Source organism: Canis lupus, chromosome 2, assembly GCF_011100685.1.
Source record: "Canis lupus familiaris isolate Mischka breed German Shepherd chromosome 2, alternate assembly UU_Cfam_GSD_1.0, whole genome shotgun sequence".
In the NCBI taxonomy this organism is placed as follows: Eukaryota; Metazoa; Chordata; class Mammalia; order Carnivora; family Canidae; genus Canis; species Canis lupus.
Genome location: NC_049223.1, coordinates 63,929,541 through 63,944,334, shown reverse-complemented (window position 1 = coordinate 63,944,334; position 14,794 = coordinate 63,929,541). Strand labels below are relative to the sequence as shown.

Sequence of the window (14,794 nt, the reverse complement as noted above, 5' to 3'; positions counted from 1 at the left end):
TAAGCCAGGGATGAAGTGCGGATGTGGAAACCAGGAGCCTTGATTGAATTCCTGGCCACTTCAAACTCTCTGTGGGAGCTCGAGCCAATTTCTTTCTTTCTTTTTTTTTTTTTTTTTAAGATTTTATTTATTTATTGAGACACAGAGAGAGGCAGAGACACAGGCAGAGGGAGAAGCAGGCTCCATGCAGGAAGCCCGACGCAGGACTCGATCCTGAGTCCCCAGGATCACGCCCGGGGCTGCAGGCGGCGCTAAACCGCTGCACCACCGGGGCTGTCCCCGAGCCAATTTCTTGCCTTCTGTGGGCCTCAGTCTGAACATCATACAGTGAGGAGCTTGGACTGGGGAATGTCCCAGTAGATCCATGGCCTCTTCAGACTTGGGGTGGGGCTGACTTGTTACTCACCCCCCTCCACTGCCCCTGCCTGCTTTCACTTTCTCTGGGCACTGCACTCATCTACCTCCCTGGGTCCTCCCTGGGTCCGGCACTGACCACACTCTCCTCCCCAGGTTATGAAATGTGCACACAGGAGGCTTTCCAAACTCAGAGGAGCCAGCTGGTGGGGCTCCTGGTCTCGGGGTCCCTGGAGGGCTTCGAGAGCATCCTGGACTGGCTGCTTTCCTGGGAAGTCCTCTCCTGGGAAGACTACGAGGGCCTCAGCCTCCTGGGGCAGCCCCTCTCCTACTTGGCCAGGCGCCTCCTGGACACCGTCTGGAATAAGGGCACTTGGGGCTGTGAACAGCTGGTCGCAGCTGTCCGGGAGGCCCAGACTGACTGCCAGGCTCTAGAGCTTTCCAGCTGCTGGGACCCCCACTCGCCCCACCCAGCCCGTGACCTGCAGAGTCACCGGCCAGCCATCGTCAGGAGACTCTACAGCCACGTGGAGGATGTGCTGAATCTGGCGTGGGAGCAGGGTTTCATCAGCCAGTACGAACGTGATGAAATCAGGTTGCCCATCTTCACATCCTCCCAGCGGGTAAGGCACTTCTGTCTTGGGTAATCAGAATTCACGGGAAAAAGGTGCTTAGTCACCAAGACTGGTTTGTTTTTGGGGAGTCAGCCCCATGGGGAGACAGAGGTGATGGCATTCCCCTTAACAAGATAACTGGCAGATACAAGTTGTTCAGGGTCTGCTCTCTGTGACTTTGGGGCTTCTCTATGGAAAATCTCCCTCCTTAATGTCCCCTGTCTCTTTTTCTCATCTGTGAAACATCAGTAAGGTTCTCGGGAGGAGTCAGGGGGTTGATTCACGTAAAACAACAGTGTCTAGCACAGAGGAACCACTCGTTCACATTCCCATTGGCCACCATCAGTTGTGTTATCAATGATATTCTGTATTTGTATGCTTTTTGGCGTCTTAAATTAACAGCTCAACAGATTAAATTGTATTTGTATTCCGTAAATAATTATTACGTTGTTTTTATTTTTATTTTTTTTCTTTTTTTAAAGATTTTATTTATTTATTAGAACACACACACACACACACAGAGAGAGAGAGAGAGCGAGAGAGAGAGAGAGGCAGAGGGAGAAGCAGGCTCCATGCAGGGAGCCTGACGTGGGACTCGATCCCAAGTCTCCAGGATAACACCCTGGGCTGAACCCAGGCTAAACCGTTGAGCCACCAGGGCTGCCCTATTACATTGTTTTTAATAGATAACTTAACATTTATTTATTAATCATTAATAATTAGTATACCATGAACTAATGTTTAAATGTATGTCTTGGATTTTTGATATGAACTTGGATTGGCTCATAGACATTTCAGAGTTGGGGTATAACTCCCTCTAAAAATGCCATTCCATGAGACCAGGAAAGTGTCTGTTGGGTGGTTTTGAAACTCTTTATTAATTTTAGCCCAAACAGCCATCCACAGGGCTCTGTGATAAGATGAAACAGTCACTGACATTCCACTTTATATATTGGAGAACTGGTGCCCAGAAAAGTGGTTTGATGGCATGAAAGTGCCCTGTTGGACCCAGTACCTTGACTCATTCACTGTTAATTTATTCATTCATTTATTCAGTCAGAATCTATTTATTTATTTTCATGTTTTTAAAAGAGTATTTATTTGAGAGAGAGAGAGAGAATAAACAGAAGCAGGGCAGGGGGCAGAGGGAGAGGGAGAAGCAGACTCCCTGCTGAGCAGGGAGCCTGATGTGGAGCTTGATCCCAGGACCCTGAGATCATGACCTGAGCTGAAGGCAGATGCTTAACTGACTGAGCCACCCAGGTGCCCGTAGGTCAGAATCTATTGAGATACCTACCGTGTACCAAGCTCTTAAAGTTTCTTGTGCTCAATAAATAGGCACTCAATAAATACTTGTTTTTTGTTTTTTTTTTAAGTTAATAAATACTTGTTAATGAAACACATCAGTTATTGAATGAATGAGTGAATGAATGAATTGGAATTAAATGGCAGTGTTAGGATGGGCTGGACTGGGGGACTTTCTAGTTTTTATTTGTCTACTAAAAAATGTATTTGGTGTTTAGGTGAGTCTACCTTGAGACAGAATAAGCTAGTGTGTCCTCAAGGCTGTTTTAAAGCTGACTCGAGGTGGTTGGGTATTTATAGAGCACACGTGATGTGGTCCCCTTTGTTACTCATTAGTGCACAGGAAGCTTACAGTTCTACCCTGAGCACCAGCTCCTTGAGCCTGGCCCTGTGGGGATTACAGAAAACATACTAGCTGTTACACCTACCCTGATGTCTTTTGTGATCTGTTGTGGAGATCAAATCAGCCCATATGGGAAGGTTAAGGATTGTGTCTTGTCATCTTTGATCAAGTGCTCAACAGTGTGGTCTGGTCTGGATGCTCTGAGCAGTTTAGGGAAGGCAGCCTCAGGCCTAGGGGCGATAGGGCATGCACAGAAGAGGTATTTGGATTAATGAAACAAGAAAATAGAGTAACGCATAGGCCAAAGAAGAAATCATAAAGGAAATCAGAAAATATTCAGAACCAAACAGGAATGAGAATCTGATTTATAAGAATTTATGGCATACAACTAGAGTAGGGAACATAGAGGAAAATTTGTAACCTTAAATACTTATATTAGGAAAGAAGAAAGGTTGCATTTCCATGAGATAAGACTCCATCTTAAGAAAGGGCTGGGTGGGGGGCACCTGGGTGGCTCAGTGGTTGAGCATCTGCCTTCAGCTCAGGGTGTGATCCTGGGTTCCTGGGATCAAGTCCCACATCGGGCTCCCCACGGGGAGCCTGCTTCTCCTTCTGCTTGTATCTCTGCCTCTCTGTGTCTCTCATGAATAAATAAATAAAATCTTAAAAAAAAATAAAGGTCCAGTGGATAGCAGAAGTGCCAATGCCTGGGGCTGTGAGCAGAGCATGTGGTAGGCAGTAGATCTGAAGGTTGCAGGGGTTTACAAAGGGACTGGGCTGGCTGAGGTTTACGTTTTTGGAATCTAGCTGTCTCTGAGCCTTTTTTGAGGTATTGTATGGTTCTCTGGCATCCTGTGGTTCTCTAACTTGATGGCTTTCCTTCAGTGGCTGAATTTCTGATTTAGTGTGGGTGGCCCTTGTGGTATGTCCAACTAACATAACCCCCCAACCCGGAACTGCTTTGTTTGCTCTCATAAACTGACCTTGTAATCTCCTATAAAGAGGTGGTTGTCATGGATTGGAAATTGGGGATTTAAAAATGCTGTGGAATGCAACAAAATGCAAGTTGAAGAACTATATCCCTAAAATCCCCACTGTTGCTATTTACTGAGTGAGTGCCTGCCACATGCCAGGCACTGCCGTAGCCCTTTACAGTTATCTCTAAGCCATACCACGACCTTCTAAGGGTGTAGTGTTGGCTATCCTGTTTCTTAACAATGAACAAACCACCCATCTGGGAGGTGGCCCAGCTAGAGTTTGAATCCAGGCCTGATTGTCTCCAGAGTGAATGAATGATCTTCTCTTTCTGACATGAAATGTGGGGATTCATGTGGCGAACTCTCACAGGTGGTGTAAGGGTTGCTAACAAACCTAAGGCTAATAAAACCAGCTGCCCTTCTGTTTCCTGCACCTGCTGAAGTTGTTAGGGCCAGGTATCAGACTGAATTGCTTGACTCTTCCAATATTCCCTCTAACACCTTTAACTTGGGAAATGTAGCATGCCTGCAGAAAAATGTAAAATTTCCTATGTTGTGGTATAAACATGTTCCCATCACTCACACGAACACATAGAATGTTACTAGTACTTTTCTCCATTGCCACCACTAGCCTGACCTTTGTGTTCAGTCATTTCTTTGCTTCTCATCATAGTTTTACCACCTTATGCAATAATTTTCCAAACAATGTGTTTTGTTTTTAAAAGCTTCTTACAAGCACTAGCATAATGGTGGCAGGAAAGGGTGGTCCTACCAATCTTTCTTGGATGCAGGCTCTGGGGAGCAGGGAAGCTGAACAGGGCCTCAGGGAGTTGGTCTTGGCTTTACCTTTTGGAGGCTTTATAAGGGCTCATGCTGGGAAGTCAGTGGGCAGGGTTATTGAGTGAGTCCTGAGAAATAGAGTATTCACTATAGCTGGAGGATCTGGTACAGTGAGTATGAGTCAGGGGCCGGATGTCCAGCAGGAATACAGTCAGAGGAAACGGGCCGCTCTGTATATTCAGTTGTAAGCTTGTCAAAGGCTCTCCAAACTCCCAGGAATAGGGCAAGGTCAAACACTTCTGTGGGATGAAATGGGTGTCCTCAGCTGACCTAGGCCACAGGGATTGAGAGAAAGAATGATATTAACCTGTGGTACAGACAAGCCAAATATAGATAAATATTAGAGCCAGGTCTACCTGGATATCTAGGAAATATTTGCCCTTGTCTGAGTCTTGAGTCACTTTGCTCCAGTCCACCTCGACTGACAGCCCTCTTATAATAGAGCAAACATACTGAGATTTCCCTTCATAATCCTTTTTTTTTTTTCACAAGATTTTATTTATTTGACAGAGAGAACAAGCAGGAGGAGTGGCAGGGAGAGGGAGAAACAGGCTCCCTGCTAAGGAGAGAGCCTGATGTTGGGCTTAATCTCAGGAGCCTAGGATCAAGACTTGAGCTGAAGGCAGATGCTTAACCAACTGAGCCAACCAGGTGCCCCTCCCTTCATAGTTCTCTTACATTGGTTTTCCTCTATCCTGAGTGATATGTCGTCCTTTTTCTTGATTTGTTGTTCTATTCTGGAAGATAATATCTCCCTCATACTGTAAAATGAGTATGTTGGAGCTAAAATTTTAAGCTAAAAGTTTCCTCATATTTGATCAGTTGTTTGGCTGGGTATAAAATTCTAGATTGGTCATCATTTTCCTTCAGAATTTTGAGATGATTACTCCCTTAACTACCTTCTTCCATGGAAGAATTGCTAGAATTCCAAAACTCTTTTTCTAACTCTTTCTGGAAACTTGTGAAATTTTCTTCTGGCCCCCTAACATTCTGAAATGTCACAGTGATGTGCTTTAATGTTTTTCCATTGTACTGGGCACTTGAGGGGTGCTTTCAATCTGAAAAATCAGATTCTCTTGTGTTCTGGAAATTTTTGATTACTCTATTGGTGATTTCTTTCTCTTTTCTCTTTTTTCTCTTTATGAAACAACTATTTGAATTTTAGGACTCCTGGACTGGTTCCCTAATTTTCTTCTCTTTCTCGTCCATTTTTTATCTCTGTTGTCTTTTTTGCATTACTTCGTCTATAACATCTTCAACGTAATCTTTAAACCCTTGCATTTTTCATATTTTCTATCACTTTTAATTTCTAATAACTATTTTTAGAAAATATTTTATGTTTTTATTCATGAGAGACACACACAGAGAGGCAGAGACACAGGCAGGGAGAGAAGCAGGCTCTCTATGGGGAGCCAATGGTGGGACTCGATTCTAGAACCCTAGGATCACACCCTGAGCAAAGTCAGACTTTCAACCACTGAGCCACCCAGGCATCCCACCAAGAGCTGTTTTTAAATGTTTCTTATTATAGCATTCTGTTCTTGTTTTATGGATGCAATTTCTTTTCTTACTTAAGGACCACACTGATACAGTATTGTTTGTTTGTAAGTGGAGGGCAGATTTTTTTCTACCTTGCATAACCTTTTTATCTTACAAGTTGCTTTCCCCTTCCTCACTTATTTGTCCTCAGTTTTCCATATAGATGCTTTCTTTGGGCATATGACCATCCTTAGTTGGCTGCTCATGACTGAAATAGACTCTCTGAAACTTACTGGAACTCAGAGCCTCAGGTAAAACTTGTCTACCTTGAGTTTGAATGTATACATTTCGGGAAGTAAGGGTGTTTGTCTCCTAGGTCGGTCAAGTGACCAGTGCAGACTTCACAGACCTCCAGCCTGGAGGTAAAGGTCTGATTGCCAAAGTTGCAGGAGCCCAGTGAGTAAGAGGGCTGGGTGGTGGTAGTGGTGGGGAGAGGTCTCTGTGTTCAGCACTCATTTTGCACATGGTCATTTAAACCTTCTTTTGGGGAATGACACTCACTGCTTTTACTATGCTTGGTGCCTCCCAGTCCAGGGACCCTGTTTTAGCCTTTCCGGGATACAAATCTCCACACTTTGCCATGGCAGCACAGGGACAGTTGCTGTTGGCTTGGAGTGGGTAAAGGGAACCAGAGATCTGTATTATAAACCACTTTGACTCAGCCCTCCTTAATTTAATCATCCCCTTTGGTTCTGGAGGTACCCGATGCTCTTAATTCCAAAGATCTTTATAGATTATGAGATTATATTATGTGGTTTTCAGCCTGCCCATTTGTTGGTTTAGGATTTGGTTTTCTGGGCTCTTCTATTACTATTCATTCATTTATAAGTCCTTGAATGCATGCTCTGTGCCGTGCAGTCTTCTAGGTGTTGAGGGTATATCAGTGAACAAAACAGACAAATATCCTTGTCCTGAAGGTGGACAATAAGCAAAAGGAAGCAAATGACAGAGTACATTGGAAGGTGACAACGTGTGCTGTAGAAAATAAGTAGAGTGGATTTGGGGGTTGAAAGTTATAGGAGGTAGAGGTAGCGATCACAATTTTAAGTAGAGTAGTCAGGGAGTTCTCAAGTAGGTGATATTTAAGCAAAGGCTTAAAGGAGGTGAGGGAATGGGTCATGTGGATCGCTGGAGGAAGGGCATTCCAGGCGGCATTGAGGAGGGGACAGCCTCAGCAAAGGCCCAGAAGTGGGAGCATGCTTGATATTTCCAGAGAACCCAAGGCTGGTGTTCTGAGTAGAATGAGTTGGGGAAGAGCAATAGGATGTGAGGTCAGAGAAGCTAAGCAGAATCCTGATGGTCACAGACAGTACTTTTGTCTGTTTGGAGCCTTACTGTTGAACTTAGGCTTTTTGCTCTGAGAAAATAAGGGAGGTGTTGGGCCATTTGTACACAGGGGAGGTATGATCTGGCTTTTATTTTTGAAGAATAACATTCTGCCTGCAGTGTTGAGAATAGATTATGGGGACAGAGACAGAAGCAGGGACACCAATTAGGCAGCCTTTGCTATTTTCCAGGTGAGCAATGATACTGGCTTGGATGGTGGCATAGAGGAGGTGACAAGAAGTGGCAGGGCTCTCTAGCTGTGCATTGAGTATGGTAGACACTGGCCACATGTGGCTCTTCAGCACTTGAAATGTGGCTGGTCCACATGGGATTCTCTCCCAAAGACTTAATATGAAAGAAATAATGTAAAATATCTCATTTTTTAATACTGGTTACCTGTTGAAATGGTCATATTCTGGCTTTTGGGCTAAATAAAGTATATGATTAAAATTGATTTCATTTATTTTTTACTTTAAAAATATGGCTACTAGAAGACTCAAAATTACAAATACATCTCTGGTTTTTGTGTCTTGCATTATCCTTCTATTGTGCTGTTCTGAAAATGTGTTCAAGCCAACAGGATTTGTTGGTGGATCGCAGAGGAAAGACTTCAAGGGTGATTCTGAGCAAGTGGAAGGGTGGAGGGTGGAGTTGACATTAACTGGAAGGAGGAAGGCTGCAAGTTGAGGGCTGGGTGTAGATTATGAGTTTGGTTTTGGGTACGTTAAGTGGGAGGTGATTAGGGGACATCTAAGTAGCGATGGTGGGTAGGCAGTTTTAGATGTGTATGTCCAAGTTTCAAGGGCAACTGTTCAGATTGGAGATGAAAATGTGAAAATGTGAGACTCGTGCTGGTATTTTAAGCCTTAGGGCTCCATGAAATCATCTCTCTTCCAAACGATTTCTAGCATCCAGCATTGTTTTTTCTATCCTTGCAGGTTTATAGATTTATGTCTTTTTTTCTTCCTGTTTCAGTGGGAGCCAGACCAGGTAGGTGTGTACCACGCAACACCATGGTGACTTCTTCAAACTCATCTTGCTGTTTGGGTGTTTTTCTGTCCTTTTGTTGTGGTGGAAGGGAGATGAAATTGTAGTAATCGGTAGAAACCTTCCCACTTCATCTCCACCAGCTTTTCTGGAAAGATACTGACTCTTGATCTCCCCATAGGCAAGGAGGCTCCTCGATCTTGCCACAGTGAAGGCAAATGGGTTGGCTGCCTTCCTTCTACGACATGTTCAGGAATTGCCAGTCCCGTTGGCCATGCCTTCTGAAGGTATATATATATATATATATGCATATATATGTTCTCAGTTCATCAGAAAGGGGAAGAAAGGCTATAGGGATTCACAGTGAAGAGCAAAACTCCAGAGCAAGATGCATCCATTAGAATTTCACTTACGGGCTGTTCAAGCCTCCCTAAGACTTAGTTTCCTGATTTCAAGGATAACGGCACCACTGACTCACTGGGCTATTGGGAGGATTGAAAGGATTACCATGTGTAATATTAGGGTTAGCTTTTATGACTTCCTGAGCTGCACAGTGATAACTGGAGCCGACTGCGCACTGAAGCTAATACAGCTGTTCCTCGCTAGCCAAACTCTTATTATCTGTCCTGAAAAGGATCCACTTTTGAGATAGGGTTGTTATCTCTTGATTTCTGTAATTTAGCTACTCACTATCAGAAACTCCAGGACCAAATGGATTTAGATAATGTGGTATCTCTCATTGCACATGGTCAGCAACCCAACCCAGGAATCGTGTGAGGTGGTGGTGGTGGGGGCTTGGATACCACAGCTAAAACATTGCAGGCATCCTGCCAGGTGCTTTATTCACGATATCTGTCCTTTGTGGCAACCTTGACAAATCGGTGTCATTTTTTTCCACTTTACAGTGGAAACTGGGGCAAGGAGGGTGGGCAACGAGGTGGGAGGATGGATCTGGTTTTATACTGTCTCCACTGCTGCTTTCCTTTTCTTGGGAGAAGAGATTGTCAGTTGTCAAGAGAAGGCGCAAGCCTGGCATATCTCACTCCTACATCTTTGTAGGGATTGCTTATTGGCAGTGGGCACCCCCCCGAGTTGTGGGTGGTGCTGGCAGGTAGATTTACCACCCTGGGCTCTACCCTCTGGGCAGCAAGCATGCCTGTGGGAAGGATGGCTAGAAGCCAGTGCTTGGCACTTTGGTGTGCACCACCTCCCTGAGAATAGAGCACAGACGTCAGTGTCCCAGCAGGGGCTCCGCAGCACAGAGCACAGCGCTTGGGTTGGCCCTTGGTTAAAGTTTGCTGTTGACATCATCAAGCACAGCCAGCTTTCATGTGTTGTAACTCTATGACACGGTGTCAGATTCCCCAGGGTGACCATTCCAAAATTGACAATTGACGTGTGCCTGTTTTTAAAATGAGAGAGACTTTTTTTTTTTTTTTTTTGAGAATTTTATATTGGTGGTGGTGTCTGGAAAACCTGCATTAGAACTCAGGGTATTAGAAAGGAAAGTCTATATTTTATGGTATCCATTCAGGGCTCCTGGTATCTCCAGAGGGCATTAAGAGCAGTGATAATCATCAGCTCTGAGAACAGAAGATGAAACACAAACACAGGGCAGGTGCTTTGGATGACCATAAATATAGCTTTGGGATGTTGTGTGCTCTGTGAGAATTACTTGTTAGTTTTGAATATTTGTTTGGAAACAGTGAGGCCATGATGCTCTAAGGTTCCCCCCCCCCACCCTGGGGGCTCTGGACTACCACTTCCCCATTCCTTAAAAGGGGAACTGAACCCTGACACAGAAAGTGGTTTGCTCACATTGGTTATTAGGATGGTAAAGAAAAAACAGCAGCCCTGTGGACACACCCTGAGTGCAAGAAGGTTGCCGAGGGTTACACGAAGGAGATGGGGAAGTGAATCTGGATGCAGGACTCTTGTCCAAGTGCTTGACCCTGGCACCCTGGTGATCCTGAGACCAAACAGGGCTAGGTCGACCTGGATCATCCAGGATAATGTCCCTGTCTCTTTAGCTTAATCACATCTATCTAGTCCCTTTTTTTGCAAGTAAGGTAACATATTCACGGATCCTGAGGATTAAGACATGGCGCTGCTGTTGTGCCTACCAAACGTGTTAGTAATCATGATAATAAATACCATCTTTTGAGAGTTTACCACGTCAGACATTCTTCTAAATTCTATTTTATCTCATGTCTTTCTGTAACAGTCTTTTCAAGGTATGGATTGTCCCCAATTTTGGAGCTAAGTAAGTAGGAAGGAAAGGAAATGAGTGACTTGTGCAGGCTAATGACAGAGCCAGCTTTCAAACCCAGGCATATCTGACTTCAGAAACTGGGATGCTAGGCTTTCACACCTTCTGTTTTTCTTTAGAAAGACACAGTTGAGGTTGAGTGGTGAAGTGGCTTTACCTAAGGTCATCTAACCAGTATGGTGAGATGGGCATTGGCATGCAGGTCTTCTGATCCTAGCCTGGTGCTCCTTCTAATTTACAGCTGTTCTTGATGTCAGTAGTAATAATAATACCACTAGCTAACATTTAATCTAAATGCCTAAACACTGAATGAAGCACTTGACATGAATTATCTTAATTGATCCATGTAGAGACCACCATTTTTCCACTTCACAGTGGGGAATCCCAGGCTTAGGAATGTTATAGCTTATAAGTGGAGAGCCAGAACTCGCATGCACTGGCTCTTCTCTCCATGCCTAAGATCACATTTCCCCATGCAGCCCCCTCAGGTCCCGTCTTGCTTACCATCCTACCTCATTGGCCTCTTCTTCGGTCTTCCAGATGCCGCATGTAAGAAGTACATGTCCAAGCTGAGGACCACGATATCTTCTCAGTCTCGCTTTCTGAGCACCTATGATGGGGCAGAGAATCTTTGCCTGGAGGAAATATATACAGAGAATGTTCTGGAGATCCGAACAGAAATGGGTCTGGCCAGGTCCCCGCAGAAGAGCCCTGCTACCCTAAGCCTGGAGGAACTCTTCAGTACCTGTGGCCACCTCAATGAAGATGCAGACACTGTGCTGGTGGTGGGTGAGGCGGGCAGTGGTAAGAGCACATTGCTGCAGCGAATGCACCTGCTGTGGGCTTCAGGGCGCGACTTCCAGGAATTTCTCTTTGTCTTCCCATTCAGCTGTCGGCAGCTGCAGTGCGTGGCAAAGCCGCTCTCTGTGCAGATGCTGCTCTTTGAACACTGCTGTTGGCCTGACTTTGGCCAACAGGAAGTCTTTCAGTTCCTCCTTGACCACCCCAACCGTGTCCTCTTAACCTTCGATGGCTTTGATGAGTTCAGGTTCAGGTTCTCAGATCATGAGCGTCACTGCTCTCCGACCGACCCCACATCTGTCCAGAATCTGCTGTTCAACCTTCTGCAGGGCAACTTGCTAAAGAATGCCCGCAAGGTGTTGACCAGCCGTCCTGATGCAGTGTCGGCATTACTCAGGAAGTACCTGCGCTTGGAAATCAACCTGAAGGGCTTCTCAGAAGAGGGCATTGAGCTGTACCTGAGGAAGTGCCACCGTGAGCCAGGGGTGGCCGACCGCCTCATCCGCCTGCTCAAAACGACCTCAGCCCTGCATGGTTTGTGCCACCTTCCTGTTGTCTCATGGATGGTGTCCAAATGCCACCAGGAGCTGTTGTTGCATGGCGGGGGGTCCCCAAAGACCTCCACGGACATGTACCTGCTGATCCTGCAGCATTTTCTGCTGCATGCCTCCCCGCCAGACTCTGTCCCCCACAGTCTGGGATCCCGCTTGCTTCGAGGCAGGCTCCCCACCCTCCTGCACCTGGGCCGGCTGGCTCTCTGGGGTCTGGGCATGTGCTGCTACGTGTTCTCCGCCAAGCAGCTCCAGGCAGCACACATTGATGATGAGGACATTTCTCTTGGCTTCCTGGTGCATGCCAAGAGCGTGGGGCCTGGGAGCACCACCCCCCTGGAATTCCTGCACATCACCTTCCAGTGTTTTTTTGCAGCCCTGTACCTTGTGCTCAGCACTGACGTGTCACCGTCCTTGCTTAGACAACTCTTCATTTGTCATGGGCCGCGCAGCTCGCTGCTGGCCAGGCTTCTGCCCACAACGTGCGTGCCGCGCTCAGAGCACAAGGAGGGCAGCTTGGCAGCTTTGCTGCAGGAGGCTGAGCCGCACAACCTCCAGATCACGGCAGCCTTCCTGGCGGGGCTGCTGTCCCGGGAGCACCGGGGCCTGCTGGCTGAGTGCCAGGCCAATGAGGAGGCCCTGCTGCGGCTCCAGGGCCGGGCCCAGGGCTGTCTGTCCCGCAGCCTCCACCAGCACTTCCGCTCCATCCCACCAGCTGTGCCAGGGGAGGCCAAGAGCATGCATGCCATGCCTGGCTTCCTCTGGCTCATCCGGAGCCTGTACGAGATGCAGGAGGAGCGGCTGGCCCGGGAGGCGGTGCGTGGGCTAACGGTGGGGCACCTGAAGCTGACGTTCTGCGGCGTGGGCCCCCCCGAGTGCGCTGCCCTGGCCTTTGTGCTGCGGCACCTCCGGCGGCCTGTGGCCCTGCAGCTGGACCACAACTCTGTTGGTGACATTGGCGTGGAGCAGCTGCTGCCGTGCCTCAGTGTCTGCAAGGCTCTTTAGTGAGTGTCGCAGGGCAGTGCTGGTGGGGTGTGGTGGGCAGGCCGGCACTGAGGTGTGTGGTGGGAGCACGGTGCTGGGTTCCTGGGGTCTCGGCCTGGAGCCAGCCCCGCTGCCACCCCTTCCCTGGTCTGGGCCTTAGCTTCATGGCCATAGTGACAGCCAGGTTTATTGAGTGTCCTGTGTGTCAGGTGCTGTGTAACACACTTCCTGGAATTAATCCCTTTATTTTTTTATTTTTAAAGATTTAAAAAAAAATATTCGTTCAAGGGGGGGCGGGCGGGCGGGGAGGCAGAGATGGAGCAGGGAGCCTGATGTGGGACTCAATACCAGGACCCTGGGATCACAACCTGAGCCCAAGGCAGTTGCTTAACCGACTGAGTCACCCAGGCACCTGAAATTAATCCCTTTAATCTCTGCACACGCCCTGGGCCATTGGCAGGGACGTTATTCTCCCCGTGATCCTCGTTTGAGGCCCAGAGAAACAAAGTAACTGGTCTAGAGTGACACAGGAAATGGCAGACCTGGGATTAACATATATCTTTCTGGTGCCAGGTCCTTGTTCCCACCAGCAACCTGCCTGTGGCTAGGTTTCAAGCTCGATGAGGACCTTGAAGTGACGTGCAGAGTTTTGTGCAAATATGTGTGTGCGTGTTAGGAACCACCCCAAATTTAAAGGTGACTTGTGTCCCATGAGAGATTTTAAAATCCCAATGAGATGAGAATGTCAGGATGCAAGAGCTAGAAAGCAGCTGCAGACTTGCACCTACCCTTTCATCCCTCGTGCAGTGTGGCATCCACATGAGGTTTTGCCGTCACCTGTACTGCTTCTAGCACTGCATCTGAAGGTGTGAGGTTCCCCTCTTTGGAACATCTGTTCCAGCATCTGTGGAGGTCTCTCCACGTCTTGGGCCACAGAGGGTCTAGCAGCCAGCATGTTTCAGGCTCCTCAGCTTCCCTTCCTGCCTTGAAAGGGGGATGTCCTCCTCCCCATTTAAAACCTCAGAAAGCAGAAGGGGTCACTTAAAGTTAAAATCTACTCCCAGCCTTCTGGGGCTTTTGGTTTATCCCTTACTTGGCCCTCAACAAGAAACAAGCCTCTCCTTGAATATATTAGGATGGTATAGCTTCTTGGGGTGGAGCAGCAAGGTTTCTTTTTCTCTTTGGAACAAACATATGCATATCTTTTTTTTTTTTAAGATTTTATTTATTTATTCATGAGAGACAGAGAGAGAGAGAGAGGCAGAGACGTAGGCGGAGGGAGAAGCAGGCTCCATGCAGGGAGCCCAATGCGGGACTCGATCCCAGCAACCCGGGATCATGACCTGAGCCAAAGGCAGATGCTCAACCACTGAGCCATCCAGATGCCCCAAACATATGCGTATCTATTAGAAACTGTGATGGCCTGTGTTATCCCTTTTGTAAGGCCCATGGCTGTAAGTTTATAGATATAATGTAGTAATAACATGTAGCATATTTCATATAGTTAATGTGGATATTATAAATAATATATGTTATGAAAATATCCAGAGGAAATAGTTGACACATTTAAGTTGGGTGATTTGCAGAGTTCAGTAAAGGGACTGTTTACAGAGGCTTGGGCAGTAGTAAGGAAGAGCGAGAAGGGACAGTGCAGGGTCCTGGGGCCAGTGACTGTGGTGTGGGGGTGGGAAGAGGGCTATCACTCTCCTTAGGCCTAGAGGGGCAGAGCTGGGGGGCAGGTGTGGAGAAGGTTGCCTGATAGGAACTGAGACTGCAGAAGGCTGGGAGAGTGTGGGAATAAACCCTGGTCCTGCCTCCCCTTCCTGCTCTTGCCTTGACCACCCAACAGGGGGCCAGGGCGCAGGATGCCTTCTGCTGTAGTCCATGGGCATCACCCGCTCAGG

The 14,794-nt window shown here is 47.1% G+C and overlaps 1 protein-coding gene across 1 annotated transcript in view; it reads left to right on the top strand.

The window, feature by feature from the left end:
• The first annotated feature begins 510 nt into the window (after nt 1–510).
• The window catches only part of NOD2 (nucleotide binding oligomerization domain containing 2), a 30,347-nt gene continuing 16,063 nt past the window's right edge, over nt 511–14,794 (top strand). The window contains 3 exon segments of the mRNA NM_001287039.1: nt 511–977; nt 8,467–8,572; nt 11,095–12,910. Coding sequence (NP_001273968.1) covers nt 519–977; nt 8,467–8,572; nt 11,095–12,910 — 2,381 coding nt within the window. The 5' untranslated portion in view covers nt 511–518.